General features: G+C 42.3%; 1 protein-coding gene across 2 annotated transcripts in view; it reads left to right on the top strand.

Moving 5' to 3' along the window:
• Positions 1-295: 295 nt before the first annotated feature.
• TCF7L1 (transcription factor 7 like 1) overlaps positions 296-15,960 on the top strand; it is a 38,696-nt gene continuing 23,031 nt past the window's right edge. The window contains exons 1-3 of one of the 2 annotated variants that reach the window (XM_083184733.1): positions 296-1,414; positions 1,623-1,683; positions 3,211-3,341. In XM_083184733.1, coding sequence (XP_083040859.1) covers positions 1,229-1,414; positions 1,623-1,683; positions 3,211-3,341 — 378 coding nt within the window. In that variant the 5' untranslated portion in view covers positions 296-1,228. The remainder of the gene's footprint in view (positions 1,415-1,622; positions 1,684-3,210; positions 3,342-15,960) is intronic. The other variant, XM_083184734.1, reaches the window with a different exon arrangement.

Here is a 15,960-nt window from a genome sequence, read left to right as displayed (position 1 = left end):
TTTTGTAATACAGTACGTGTTAAAAATAAAACACAAATGCAGATTCAGGTCATGTTTCTGTGCTGTGTAGACAGATTGTACAATGGTAGAAGTTTACTTAAATCGGCTATGATGCTTGTAAAGGGTATGCAGTGGCAACAAGAGAGTTAAATGGTGCATCCCACCCCCTACCCTCCCACTCAAGAAGCAGAAGAGTTAATCTTGGCCCCATTCCCTCAATTGTCCATTGAGCAGTTCTTTTTTAAATAAGTGTCAGTTTGCATGCGGAGACTCCTCCCATGTATTCTGGCTGGGGATCCTGCTCTTGCAAGTCCGCATTATAGTTTACCCAGGGAAAGGAGCAGGATCTCGAACAGATCCTACAGGCGGGGGGTATGTACTCCCCCTCCCCTCTCTAAAAGAAAAAAAAAAAAGACAAGACCCTGATAAGAAGATTGGAGCTGGCTGGGGAAAGCTGTCTCTCTTCCATATTGGACATCCCTCACTTCTGGAGCTGAGATTTCGTTTTTTTTTTTGTTATTGCAACTTTCAAGGAACTTCGCAGTCCCCCTGGATTGTAAAGGGAGGTGGCAGAGAACAGGGGGAGGGGGGTTATTTGCGTTTTTTTAGGGTCTACTTGTTGCATTGGCTGAGTAGGGGGGTACGGGGTACTTTCTTATTTGTCTGGACTTATTGCACCAGTTGGATTTTAGGACCCCTCTGAGCTGCCTGCACAGGGCAGCAATGCTGAGCAGATTGTAGCATACAAAGAGACATTCTGTTACTGAGTGAAACCCTCTCATTCCTTAGGAGGCTGCAGGAAGTTTGCTCTGAGAAGGAGGTGGTAGGGGGGAGGCTGGCTGTGCATTGTAGTGGGGAGGAGGCAGGCTGTGCAGTGTAATGGGGGGAGACCCAGCTTGTGCTGCGGGGTGGGGGGGCTGAGACCCTGCTATGCGGTGTACTTAGGGGGTGCATAGAAGGGGGGTGCTAGTGATTTGCTATTTACACGCTGCATAGTGAATAAGTTGTTTAGCTGAAAGTTGGGAACATTCCTTTGGGTTTAGGAAGTTTCTCCTCTCTGGCCTCTCCTCACTATGCCGCACAGGGCTGCTCTGTTTTAGAACCCAGGACTGCTCGGATTTCTCTTTTTATCCAAAGAATTTTTGTTATTTTTGAGGTTTTTTTTATATATATATATTTTTGTCCTCCTGGTGGTCTGGTCTGTCAGCGGCGGGGGGTGGGGGTCACCATGCCTCAGTTAAACAGCGGCGGGGGGGATGAGCTGGGGGCGAACGATGAGCTGATCCGGTTTAAGGATGAAGGAGAGCAAGAGGACAAGAGCCCCGGAGAAGGCTCCGCAGAAGGGGATCTGGCAGACGTCAAATCCTCGCTGGTCAACGAGTCGGAGAATCACAGCAGCGATTCGGACTCCGAGGTATGGCCTGCACCCCAATTATACCCCTTACCATTCCCCTAGTGGTGAGACTGCCAGTTCTTCTCCCCAATCCCCCCCCCTAACTCCCTTCCACATAGGCCCATGTCCCGGACCCCGTGCTCTATTATAACACCGTCCTGATTTTTCTCTGTTAAACTTCGTCCTCCACTTGTATGTGACCCAGCTATCCCTTCCCCCTCCTATCCAGGTGGAGAGGCGCCCCCCTCCAAGAGAGAGCTTTGAGAAACACCGGGATTACCTGTCTGAAGGTGAGTCACCCCCCAAATCTCAGGTTTGGGGTTTGTTGCATTTGTAAATGCTCATGACATAAAATGTTGGTGCTTATAATATTATGTGGTAATAATTAGAGGCATTATATCTTTAAAAAATAAATTTAAGTTTTAAATGATCCGATAAAGTAACTATTCTTCGATTTTTATGTAGGAGTCACTGTTATTGTCAGATTGAGCTGTTGAGAGAACTCTATATACAATGTTATACAATGCTGACATCCTTGTCCCTCGCTCACTGATTGCAATTTCTTTACATGAACAACTTAACTGTCAAGTGTGTGTGTGTGTGTGTGTGTGTGTGTGTGTGTGTGTGTTTTTTATATGGATGTAATTTATATATTCTAAAAATCTTGGATTGCCCAGCCTACACTTTAGTTTTACTTTTAAATTTAAATATCAGCAATATTTTCAAAATAAGTATTTTTGAAGAAAACCGATTCTGCGGTTGTACAGCAAAGATGTGTAACTTTGTGATAGACTACTAGTGATTTAGAGAGAAACCCCCCCCCCCCCCCCCCTAATTAACACTGCGTGCAATATTACAACATTTGCTTTTCAATATCCTCTCAAATTTTCCCCATATCTGCAATTCTGCCATGCATAGTTTTGTGTATCTAGCTCGTGTTGACTTCAGTCATGTGGTAGCCATTACATGCGATTAACAAATATTGTGCATTGGAAATAATAATAAAGTTTTTTTTTTTTTTTTTTAATATAATATGCTGGAGCATCCACAACACAAAAGGCCAACATTCCCTGATGGTCTCGCTGCACTTTTTATATGTGAAATCCACTGATTTATGCATTACTAGATCTTTCACTAACATCTCAGAATATGTTTTCAGCTGGCAAAAATTGGTGTGGGATTACTTTGTCAAATCTGCATTTCTCTTGTCCCACATAACTTGTACATGATATCATCTTTTTCTTTTTGTGAGGCTCGTGTTCTTGCTTTGTGGGAGCCATGTTGCTAATCCTGAAGTTTATATGGGGCATGCGCTCTGCTGAGCCAAAAGCCGAAGTATGAGCATAGACAAAACTCTGCTAGAGAAAAGCAGGGGGGGGGGGTAAAATGTCATGTTTAATATCTTTTACATTTTTTTTTATTTAATTATTGGACTTTACAGTTTATAAACCTGTGGGAAGTCGACATTGTCCATTTAGTGTGCTTTTTAGAATTTTTATAATTATTATTTTTTTTTCAATTTAAGAACTTCAGCGTTCTGTTACTTGTGCAAATGTATTATGAGGAGTCTAGTGTATATGGAGGGGTTGCTATGCATCATAGTGAACGGGTAAAGATATGCTAAAATCTCTGTCTGCAGAACTGTAAAAATATATATCTCTATCTCGCCGTATGTGATTACGAGGTAGAGGAGCTTGTAATCGAGATATGTCCGGCAGTGAAACAGTTACTGTAATAAGGCTGCATATGTTTAATACCAGACTTCCATTGATTGGCTTTATCAGGCTATTTACTTATATTGTTCCTCTTCCCAACAGCATTTAGGAGGCAGCACCAAGATGCAGCTTTCTTCAAAGGACCTGCCTATGCAGGATATCCATTCCTGATGATTCCGGACCTTGGAGGCCATTACTTGCCCAATGGTGCCCTTTCGCCCAGCGCTCGCACAGTAAGAGCTATATACAAACATGTCACATTGGCAATTTCATCTGCTTTATTATTATATTTGTAGATAGACAGGATATTGTACAGGATTTGCCGCAGGATTGAATTGTGGGGCCTGTGTCTTTCGCTTTGGGTGAAGCTGTAGGTGTAGCCCACGAATAACAAGCCAGCCCTTCATGCACCGGTGTCGTGTACGGTGTATCAGCTAGGGCAGCTTTGGGGTTTGTTCTGATGACTGAAATGATAGTACCCCCAGAATGTTTTATTTTTAATTCACGGCACTAAAACTGGTGTACACAATTAATGAATGTCTAAATTTAGACAATGGTCATCCGCGTTATCAGATGCTCACAATATAGATACAACTTTATCTCTCTGCTACCGTTATCGCACAAGGTAAATGGTGTTATAGGTGTGTTGGTGCAGTTTGGGGGAAGACATGCTTATCTGCCAGTACAGTACTTCAGCTCATTCACTAAACCTGCATTAAAGCTGGGTACACACCATGTGATCAATGCAAACTTTATGCACGATAAAGATATCGTTAAACATTTATCATCGTGCAGATCATTCAGAGTGTACCCACTATGGGGGGGAGGCGTATTCAATCCCTGCCGCTATTTCTAACTGGAGAAATAGCGGCAGGAGCCTTTTCAATGCTGTCTTGCTCGACAGAATTGAAGAGGCAGGTCAACAGAACGACTTTAAAAGCGGTCAGGCCCGTTTTGCCAATAACAGCTGTGAATGGTCACGTTCACGCTCGAATCTCGACAATCCACGGCCGTTTGTGCGGACACGCCCCCCTTTTCGCCAATCGCCAAGTGGGATATTGAATCCCGCCTGGCGATGCTTTCAAGCAAAACTAAAACGGGCCAAGTTCACGGCTGTCAGGACCGACCGACAGTCATGACCCTGGATTGAATACTCCCCTATATCATTAATGACCTTCCCATCATCTGAAAATGCCGTTAAATCTAACGCTATCGTTGGCAACTGCATGTGCAGTGCGGGTCCTGGTGACCTCACTGAACGATATTGTTTGCTCTGTGGCCCCCGATATTGTTATCTATATCGGCGGTGTCACCTATCGTGTAGTGTGTATGCACCTATAGGTACACAATTGGCACTGCGCCACAAAAAACAATCTTTTTAGACTATTTAATGAAAGTAAGGGTGGGTTCACACTATACCGTACATCATGCAATCCTCCACCACACGCCATCGACTGTATCGTCGCCTATGATGTGCTGCACACCGGATACAATATTTTACACCATTTATTGTGTGCACATAGTCTCCAGCAGCTATTTGAGTACAATCGTCTGACACAATATTTTGTGCCATCGTTCTGCAGATTGTGTAGTGTGTATGATTGGAAATGTGTGATTGCAAGTGAAGCTCTATCGTCTGTCGCATCTCTTGTTCCATTGTTGAGGTGTGTAACTGGCTGTGAGGACATGCCTGGCCTTGTGCTTTTCTGACAATCTTGCACCTGAATGGTAATTTAGCAGTGTCGTTGTGTTTTTATCAGGGCCTTGGGAAAGGTTACGTTTGTGGTGATTATTTTGGATAATTGATTTGAATCTGCTGGTACTTCTGTATGAGAGATATTGTAAAAAAAAAAAACCTTCTGACTAGGTCTTCTGTTAAATACTTTTGAATACTTTGTGCGTTTTTGTTGTTCTTATGCTGTATATGGTGCTACAAGGGGTTGACCGCACCAAAATAAATACAGAAAAGTGGCTAAAGCTGGATTCATGCTTAATGTCATCAATGATTTCCCTTGAACGCCTGGACAATTATATTTTTTGTGTAATAGCCATGTGCACTGCAGGTGGGGCAAATGGAACATGCAGAGAGATTTAGGAGTGTATTCAATGTGACCGTCAGAAATATTTGTCACTTTTTTTGACGAGGGTGTCGAATTTACATTCAACCTATTCATACTTTCAGACTGTCCGAAATGGGCAGTAAACCCATAGGACGGCCGCAGGTTGATAAATGGCCTCAGATTAGACCATTTAGTGGTACGTGCCGATATTTCTAAAGGATGGAAATATCGACACACACATTGAATAACCCCATTAGATTTGGGTGTTATGTGTTATAGTTTAAATTGCAGTGTAAAAATAAAGAAGCCAGTATTTACCCTGCACATGAACAAAATAAATCACCCAACATCTCTGCACCTGTTATTTATCCCACCTGCAGTCCAACATGGTTTTTTTGCCCATTTAAGAGCCATTTTGAGATAATTCTGAATTAGGCCCACAGCGCATACACATTGCAAAAGATCTCGTCAGTTGTCACAGCCAAGTATGCTGTCGTTGATGATCTCCTCAGATTGAGCTGCATGTACAGATGAGCCGCCTGATTGTACTGATTATAGTATTTACACACTGAACAATTTGAAGAATTTGTAGTAAGGATAGGTGATCGGCTAATTTGTTAAAAATATTTAGTATGTACCCAGTTTTGGAATACAGAACATTGTAGGACGTGCTGTGTAAACATGGCTGCAGCAGCATTCCCAGTACCTACATAATTTTCAGGGGGCAGAACCCAGGGGTTAGGTGCTGTTTTAGGCAGGGCAGAGTAGGTGATGGTGTAAGTGAGGGAAGATGGCCCTGTTCGCGAAAGCTTATGAAATAAAGGGGAGGAGCAGACAGATGGGAGAGACAGTGAGCAAGAAGCATGGGTCAAAGGGTATTTGTGACCTCTTTGTATTTTTTCAAGTAACCCCAACCACACTTGCTGGAATGGAACACTTTTATCCTTGTTTTGAGAGCTAAAGTATTCTATTTCCTTATGACCTAATGTATCTCTATATTTTTAAACTGAAAGGGCGTATAAGGCCTTGACTATGTTCACAATTGAGTATTTGCTATTTACCTCCTGAGTTGATCGCTGAGTGGATATTTGTTTTGTCAAACCTTATGTGACCGGTTTGCAATTCCATACAATTGGCACCTATGACGCTGTGGAACAAATAAGGCTGGTAGTTATGTAGCTTGGAATTTTGTTTTAAATTTGGGCATCCTGGTTGCACTCTATGGAAGTTGTTCGCTTTATGACCGACCTTCCCCACCTACCCCCCTTCTCTCGCTCCTACTCTTCACCACATATACTTGTGCACTCTAATTATCCTAGTTTATTTGTTTTAATTATATTGCTTATTGTGCTCTCTAGAACTGCACAGTAACTGTGGTGCAGGTAAACAAATGTTAATGACCATCTCTCCTTTTGTTTCATTTTGAAGACCGGGTTACAATTTAAATATGGTGGTGGCAGCAGCCATTTTGTGAGCTGAAGCCATATTTAGTCTATAAATGCAGTCCTAACGAAAGATCATTCTACCACAGTTTATGAAAAGGATTGCTGACAAAAGAAAGGAGTCCTCTGCTGTGTAGGTGATGATTCACATTTAAGTATTTCAAAATGAAATACAATTGTGTTTTTTTTTTTTGCCCAAATTCAGGTAGACTGAGTCTCTGAATAAGGGTATTTTGCTTGGAGGCTGACTGAGTTCTGTGTGTCCCTCTATAAGCCGTGCAGGAGACGGTGTTCCTCAGTGCACAGACTCTGCTTTGTTACTTTTTACTCTCGCATTTATCTTAGTTTTTTTTTTTTTTCTTACCCTGAATAGTGAGTTATAACTGCTGAAATTCTAGTACACTCAGAGGTTTGGGGGAAAATATGGTTTTGGGGTAAAATATGGCTTTGTCCTACAATCTGTGCACTTTTCTATAACCTAAAGTGGTGAGCATGTAAATGGCTATGTATTGCATTCAACGGGACACGTGCTATATTAATATTTTGAAGTTGTGTTAGAATTTCTTAATTTCTAACTGTCTTAAATGTGTTTTTCTTGACCAGATACAATGTGTGTTTGGAAGGCGGGAGGCTGTTGAGAGAGTTGCTTCATGGCGTTTGCAAAAGGGGATAATCTGCAGCATGGTGGGGTCTGGGAACTATATTTTCAGTCTGTCATCACAGATTAAGGGGCCTGTTTGTGACTGTATGTTCACTTGACTGAAACCAGCCTGTGAGCAAGATGGTTAAATAATGGCCACCAGTGCTCGGAGATATAATCACTATTCATTTTCTGATTGGTGTGGAATGACCATTACTGGACTTGCCAGGTAGGTAATATCCAGATTTGTGTGTTTCTCTGGATGTAAGTGTTTAGACGCTGGCACATTTATGTATGTTTTTCCATATGAAATGTGAATGATTTACAAGGGGTTAAGGAACAATGGAGCTGTTGGTGGGATTATCAATCCCCTCTGCTTTTGTCTGTCCCTTTCTTTATTATTTAAATGACCCCCTCAGCTACTCCTGAGTGCTGTTAATGAGGCCGCATAGTGTGCTCTGTTTTGGGAGGTGATCAGGGTGAATTGTCTGGTTGCAAATTAAATTCCTCTACAGGACAGGAATGATGCGCCCTCCTCCCAACGTGCATTGTAAATTGCCTCACCCTGAGGGACAGGAGGAGGGTTATAAGCCATCTAAATTTACCCCAAACAAGACTACAACACTTGGCTGCTGGCTAATTAAAATCCCATACCTGTCTCAATTAACTAAAAGGTCTCAGTCCCACCTCAGTGGGTGGCTCAGAAGGCAGCCATCTTGCAGCCTGTAAAGAACTTGACCATGCAGCAAGTTTCTGCCACATTAGCTGATGCAGTGGTTGGTTTGTTAGAGATGTACAGACCTTTTATTATTATTTATTTATTAACAGTTTTATATAGCGCACACATATTCCGCAGCGCTTTACAGAGAATAGTTAAACATTCACATCAGTCCCTGCCCCAGTGGAGTTTACATGATATATATATTCCCTACCACATGAACACGCACACAGACATTTTAGGGTTAATTTTGTTGGAAGCCAATTAACGTACCTGTATATTTTTTAATTGTGGGAGGAAACCTGAGTACCCGAAGTAAACCAACGCAAGCACGGGGAGAATATACAAACTCCGCAAAGTTAGGGCCATGGTGGGGATCGAACCCATGACCTCAGTGCTGTGAGGAAGACCTTTAGAAAATACCTTCATTATATACAGCTATACTGTGAGGAGACTGGCCCACAGTTGCTTGGCATGTTTGACTTTGGTTAGAGTTTGCGGATTACTCCAAACTGCTTCTATGTCCTGTTGTGTAGTGCATAGCATACTGTTTTACCATGGAAGAAGTACAATATACTGATCAACGTTGTATTTCTACGTCTTGTTACCAATTGGTTGGGAATTTTTTTTTTTAGGTGGGGGAAGGGTAGGAAGAGTATTGAATGAAAAATAGAATTTAATGTTATATTTTTCTCTCCAAATAGGCATTTGTTCTTCTGTTCAGCAGATTGGGTGTAACTGTTTTTATGTCTAGAATGTTACTTGCTGACTTTCAGGTATATGGCTACTATTGTAAAAATATTAGGTTGTTTTTGGTGCAAACTCCAATGCAATATGTGTAGCATACAGAATTTTGTGTATGAGTTGGGCCATACCACCTGGACACCAGCTGGGCCCCTTACCTGAATAATGTTCCCTTTAGGTATGCTCACTCCTCATGAGCTGTGTTTTTGTTGTATAATCTCCTACACAACTCTGTCAAATATGTTGCGAGTGTATAAATGATACATATATTTACCACTCTGCTGCAGAATAGGTCATTCTTCCCAAAGTGTGAAAGCTTTGGAACAACTGTGTAATATGTAACTAAAGAAAAGGTCCTGTAACCAATAGCAACTTACATTTTCTAAAGTGTGCAATAGGAACCTCAGTCTGGTTGCTGTGGGCAACACTGATTTTTCTGCATTTACCTGTGAAACCGTTCTCATTCTGCAGAGATGATAAAGGAAATGTAACTCTGAGCCTAGGTCTGTGGCTATATGCCTACCACCTCTGCTGGAAGTCTGATCCATGTCTAAAACACCTTAGTGTGAGGGCATTGCTGTATCCTGTCCTCTGTCTGTAGATCCACATTATGCTGCATGTGTGTTCTGGGTCAACCTGCGTGTTTATCTGGCTTTTCCTTCCCTGAAACCAGTTTCCTTCCTGCTTTCCTTCCTACAACTCATTTTTCTGTGGGTCTGTATGACACCCCACGTATACACAAAATATACATTTTGTGTGCCTGTAATAATCTACATTGTCTTATGGTACATTTCTCTGTATGTGTGTGTTGTTTTTTTTTTTTTTTTTTTCCTTCATTACTGTTCTGGTTAGGAGACTTTTCTGTACAAATAATGTTTTTTGTTATGGGACCCGCATATATAGTGTTTGCTCTTGAGGACCACCCCATTTTCATAAAGCCTGTATGTGGCGTCTCTTATCTGTGTTCCCTTCCTGCGTGCGTGTCCTGGGCACAGGTTTCCGTGTTGTTGCCGGTGCTGCCTTACAGAAATAACATCTACTAATTGGGAGATGGGGGCGGGGTGAACAGAGACCTCCTGTTCTGAAATTAACAATAGGTGTTAAGTGAATGAAAGCAGGGGGGGTGCCTGGGTATACAGGGTCTACTCTTAAACAAACAGGACCCTATTGTTACCTACAAATCTGAGCTGGGGCAGCGAGATGTTGCACCTGTTTTCTTTGTCACAACTATGAATTTGAATATTTACTGTTGCAGTTCTAGTGATTACCAAATAGTTTTCAGTTAGAATCTTAAAGCACTTATACAAGCAACCTTGACTGCAAGGAGGTGTGTGTGTGTGTGTGTGTGTGTGTGTGTGTGTGTGTGTGTGTGTGGTGATAAGGGCTCAGCTTGGTAAAACCTGGTCTTAAAATATTTACATTAGAACAATTTTGACCAATTCCGATGTTTCGGGCCTATATATTGCCTGAAAAGTGTGACATTGTTTGTGTTTTCCATCCGATCCGATGCGCGGTCCCGTGAGAGTCTGTTGGGAGCCTCTAGGTTGGCCGGACCACACCCGTGATTTGTCAGAATTGGATGGAAAATGGAGTGCTTTTGGCGTATGCGATATATTGCAGAAAGTATAGTACGCATGCAATTTGGCCAGATAAATCTCATACGATTTATTGGACCAAATTGCATGCACAAAATGACACCAAAGTATCAAATTGGATGCAATCACTACCGGGAAGGTCCAGGGGGAGTTCAAGGGAAATTGCATCAAATTTCAGCATTAGATATATCGTTCTAATGTAAGGGGGGCCTTTAGTGTGTGTTTGTGTATGTATATCTAGGAATCTTATTTCTTGGTCTCTTGTGAGCGTTTGTGGGGGCTGCTGTGTGTTGTAAATGATGTATCGATCACACTATAGAGAGATCGCAGCCAGTCCGCAATGATCTCCAGTGTGCAAGTCGTGGCAGCGGCCGCGCTTTCCGTATCTTCCGGAATCCTCTTTTTCTAATGTGGCTTAGTGGTACATTAATTGAAGCATGGCTTGATGCTTCTCTAAGTGTGGTCAGGTTCAGGGCAATAAGACTTGGGGTAGTCAGTGTATGGTCTGAAGCTAGTCGCAAACTCCAACTAGGCGATCCCCTTAAGCAAGCAAAAATAAAGTACCTTTTTATGTATACCAGGTGTAGGAAATGCTTGCAGAGTAACTTTAGCCAACACAGAATGCATCACTGGCCTCTCTTGTGTAATCTCATAAATCTGACCATATACACAATCCCGTGAGTGAGTATCTGTGCACATTATGGCCAAACACTACTAATATGGTGGGGGCGAGGGGCTGATCATTGGATAGAACTAAATAAATGAATAAAATAAATAACTATCCCATGGGTGTACAAAACTACACTGGTCTGGGGTGTTCAAAACTATTAGTGTTGGAACAATAACCTTAAAATTGGTGGGTTCAGCAAATCTTGGATAGAAAGTGAAAAGTTGTCCATAGCAGCCGTCCATAGCAGCCAATCAGCTTCAGTTATTTTCTGTTCTAAAAATGACAGCTGGTTGGTTGCTATTTGCAACTAATTACTTTTACCTCTCTCCCCAACCTTTGATAACTCCCCCTAATACTTCAATTCAAATACAGTTTATTAGTTCTGTTGCAGGAATCCTGTTCCTGTGATGTGCCGTTCTAGTGTCCAGCACAGCACAGGTGACAGTACCCTGCTGTGATTTCGGTACTCTTTACCTAGAAGGGCGCCGATCGCGGGCATCGCATGCACTAAAAAATCGCATGCGATGCGACCGACGCGATGGCCGCGATTTCCCATAGGGAACAATGTTAAATGTCTCAATTGACCCGATTTTCCATAGGAAACAATGTTAAATGGGCCACAGAGGCCAAATAGGCACCCTGAAGTGTGAAATGGCCCCCACAATTGTTAACGCCACCCCACGATCAACGTCAACCCGAAGCGTGGCGAGCGCAGCGGTACGCGTCCTACGACCTTTTCATACCCCCACTATCCACGTCGGCGTGGAGTTGAGAATAGAAAGTGTGGCGAGCGCAGCGAGGGGACGCGGACACCTTCACAGGTATACGCATCCCCTCGCGGGCTTCACAGATGTCCGTGTCCCCTCGCGTGGCGAGCGGACACGGACAGCTGTGAAGCCCGCGAGGGGGACCGGTATACCTGTGAAGGTGTCCACGTCCCCTCGCGGGGCTCGGTGGCTCGCTGCGCTCGCCACACTTTCTATTCTCAACTCCACGCCGACGTGGATAGTGGGGGTATGAAAAGGTCGTAGGAAGTGTACCGCCGCCCCTCGCGGGCTCGCCACGCTTTGGGTTGACGTTGATCGTGGGGTGGCGTTAACAATTGTGGGGGTCATTTCACACTTCAGGGTGCCTATTTGGCCTCTGTGGCCCATTTAACATTGTTTCCTATGGAAAATCGGGTCAATTGAGACATTGAACAGGTAAATCAGGTCAATTGGGACATTTAACATTGTTCCCTATGGGAAATCGCGGGCATCGCGGCGGTCGCATCGCATGCGTTTTTTTGGTCGCATGCGATGCGACCGACACAATTTTTTTTTTTACTAACGATGCCCACGATCAAAATCGTGGGCGCCCTTCTAGGTAAAGAGTACCGTGATTTCTAATAATAATTGGGAATCAGTCACTAGGTCGACCACTGCAGGTCAACAGGGCTTAGGTCGACAGGGTCGGAATGTTGACACAAGTCAAAAGGTCTACATGGGTTTTTAAAAACTGTTTTTTTTCGCCAACTTGTGCCGACACGCGATATTTCATACCCTACCATCCACTATGGCATGATGGAAGCATATAATAGTGTCTGAAGCATGGCGAGCGCAGCCATGTAGACTGTATCCATGTTGACATCAGGGACAAAAAAAGTGATAAAACTCATGTCAACCTTTTTACTGTGAACCTTCAAATTGTCGACCAAATGCTTGTGTTGACCTTCCGACCCTGTCTATCTTAGCCATGTACACAAATTTCCGATGTCGACATAAGCGCTTCTGTGGTTGACCTTCAGTGGTCGACCCATTGTATGTCACCCTTCATTGAGTTGACCCTATGATCCATTCCCTAATCTTTTGTTTTATGCCTCACGTTTCCCTCCTTTTTGTGAGTGTTTTTTTTTTTTTTTTTTTTTTTTTTTTGTGTGTAGTTCATTTCTATCATGTATGTGTAGTAAAAAGGATTTTATTTGTTTATTTGAAACACAAATTTTCACTTTACGCTTAAGTAATGAGCACCGGTGCGGCTAGCTGTACCTGATATACTCCATCTGTTGGGAATGGGAACACCCATTGCATTCTGGGACTTTTAGTTTCACAACAACTTGAGATACGCAGGCTGCCTGCTCCTGAGGTGCCTTTTTTTATACTGCGTGTCGTATGTTATACACATGACTTAAACTGATTAAGATGACTTTAGTACAGTCCAGAAAGGCTTGCCAAATAACTTCTTCCATTGATTGCATCTGATATAGCACTTAAGTCAGCCCCAGAGACTTGTTGACTGACTGTAATTTGGACGATTGACAAAATCGCAGCTCTAAATAATTTTTTTTTTGTTTTTCGTAATCGTGTAACACTTGTATCAAATGTGACTTTGAAATTGGTGGCCACAGTTTTATTATTACAATCTAGAGCTTAATATATCGCTCTTCCCTCTGTGCCAGGCATTGCCTATTGGGGGGAGGGAAAATTCCATGATTTGTATTTTGGAATCCGAAATGTTCTCTGCCAAGTAAGTTGAGATGTTCAGTTTGAGTCCTGATGTAACACCAGGTCGACAGCGCAACGCCCATCCACTACTATTGGAGCTGTTTTCCGGACGAATGGTGGGGACAAGTCTCAACTGGAGTGGGGCCCTCAGGCTGTGTACAGAAAAAAAACATCCTAATCCGTTCCCAGAAGCACCTAGCGTTACCACCGCAGACATGCCTGTACTACAGGAATAGGACGTAGTACTGACTAGTGAATCCATTCTTCAACACTCTTATCAAGTGCCTCCTCCAGGAATTTTTTTTTTTTTTTTTTTTTTTTTTTATAGTGATCTACCAAAATAAATTACTTAATTTGACTAAAGACCATATCTTGATTGGCCGGGAAACCATTCTGTATTGTCATTGCAATATCGCCCTCTTTCTGAGATACGTTTCATTTCTGCACCTTTACAGTGAGGCTGGAAAAGGCCTAGTATTAAGCTAAATCAATACATTTAAAGGTTAGGATTTAAGTATCCAAACCTATGAGGCCGACACCATATTGAGGCACCACAGTTATGCAGTGGTTAGCTTGGAGGTTCTTCATGTGCTTGTGTGGGTTTTCTCTAGAGGCTGTATCCAAAAATATATTACATATTCATGTGGGTTTTAACAAAAACAAGTCCTAGTGTGTGCATGTGGTGGGGAATAGATTGTAAGCTTCACTGGAGCAGGGGCTGGCATGAAGGTTTACTCAGCACTGTGCAGAGAATGTGTGCACTGTATACACGCAGATGTCCCAAGCGAACGATAAACTTTTGCAAGAGTATCTTCCTACATTACTAAGATGAGAATTCTATTGAAGATGGGATGTTATCCATAACCACCATTAATATTCTATCTACTCTATATGTATACTAAATAAGGCGTAGAATCTGATTGGCTGCTGTGGGCAACATCCATCTTCAGTAGAACTCCCATCTTAGTAAATTTACCCATTAATCTTGCCACAAATCTAAATGTTACTGTGAGAATGGATAATGAATTGAGGATTGTATGTATCTAACCAGGGCTTGAAGTGGTCATGGAGAGGTGGTGGAACTCATATTCCCTTCCATCCCCCCCCCCCCCAATTAGATGAACTTGGGCCAGTGCCAGGGTTTTTGGCACCCCCTGCAAACTAAAAGTTTATTTATGCCCTACCTCCCATTATTTATAAAGGGACAGTGGTCATACAATTGTACCCCCAATTTCAATTATTTTAGTAGCACAATCTCATTCACATTATACCACATGTAGTGCCCCTTACTCACTTTTTCATATTGTGCTGCACCGTACTCTGTATACATGTATGCAGCACAGTAGCGTTGCTTATACACAATGCTCATAGTAGTACAGCCCCTACACATAATGCCGACACCAATAGTACCTTGTGACAGCTTGAAATCACATACGCTGTGCCAGAGAAGAAAGCTGCTGGGACAGGCTTTTCTGTTGGAATTACTGTGTAGTGCAGGAGGTGGAACTAGTTCCCCCTACCATTAGAGGTGATGGAACTCAGTTCCCCCCAGTTCCCCCTCACTTTAACCCCTTTATCTAACCATATATAATCATTTTATCTGATCAGTTGAGTTTTACCACATTCTTATTTGTTATTTAAATTTTTTGTTAGAGGAGGTTATATAAGGAGGACCATGCAGATCCCATTGCATGTTGATGTGACAAGCTTTATATTGATTACTACTTAAAACTACAAGTTAACAGAAAAGTTTGTAATAAATTGACTTGTTGTTTATGTAGTCTGTGAAGGTGCGTTAATTGAAGATCATAAAAGGAAATTTAACTCGCATTACTGTAGAAAATGATTGTGTAACGTATGGGCAGTACGGACGGTGTAATGGTTAGCATTACTGCCTCACAGCGCTGAGGTCATGGGTTCAGTTCCCATCATGGCTCTAACTGTGCCCGTGTGGGGTTTTCTCTTACACACCAAAAACATATTGGTGGGTTATTTGGCTCCGAACAAAAATTAACCATAGCAAGTCTGTGCGCGTGTACATGTGGTAGGGAATATAGATTGTAAGGTCCACTGGGGCAAGGACTGATGTGAATGTCCAACTGCGCAGTATGTGTGCGCTATATAAATAAATGGTAAATAAACTTATTCTTGTCCTGTTTCACACCTAAGCCATTTTTTTTCACTTGTAATTTGGGTTTTCCTGTTTACATGAATAGATGCTTTTATGGAGGGTTTACCTTAACTGTTAATGTTTATGTTTTACTTTTTAAGTAAAATGTTGCGCTATTGGTAATGAACCATGGTAATTCACAATAGTTTTCACTGAAAGCCTACTCCTGATTGTAGGGCACAGAAAGATGATGCTTGGTGTACAGTCCCATTGTGAATCTTTACCATTTTAGTAAAGATGTAATATTCGTCCATGAATTTTTTTTTATTTTTTTTAATTGAACTGCCATTAATGCATAGTGTGTGTGTGTGTGTGTGTGTGTGTGTGTGT

This window comes from Crinia signifera, chromosome 4, assembly GCF_055691185.1.
Source record: "Crinia signifera chromosome 4, ASM5569118v1, whole genome shotgun sequence".
Classification (NCBI taxonomy): domain Eukaryota; kingdom Metazoa; phylum Chordata; class Amphibia; order Anura; family Myobatrachidae; genus Crinia; species Crinia signifera.
The sequence above is the reverse complement of the archived record's forward strand: the minus strand, read 5'-3'. Positions and strand labels throughout refer to the sequence as shown.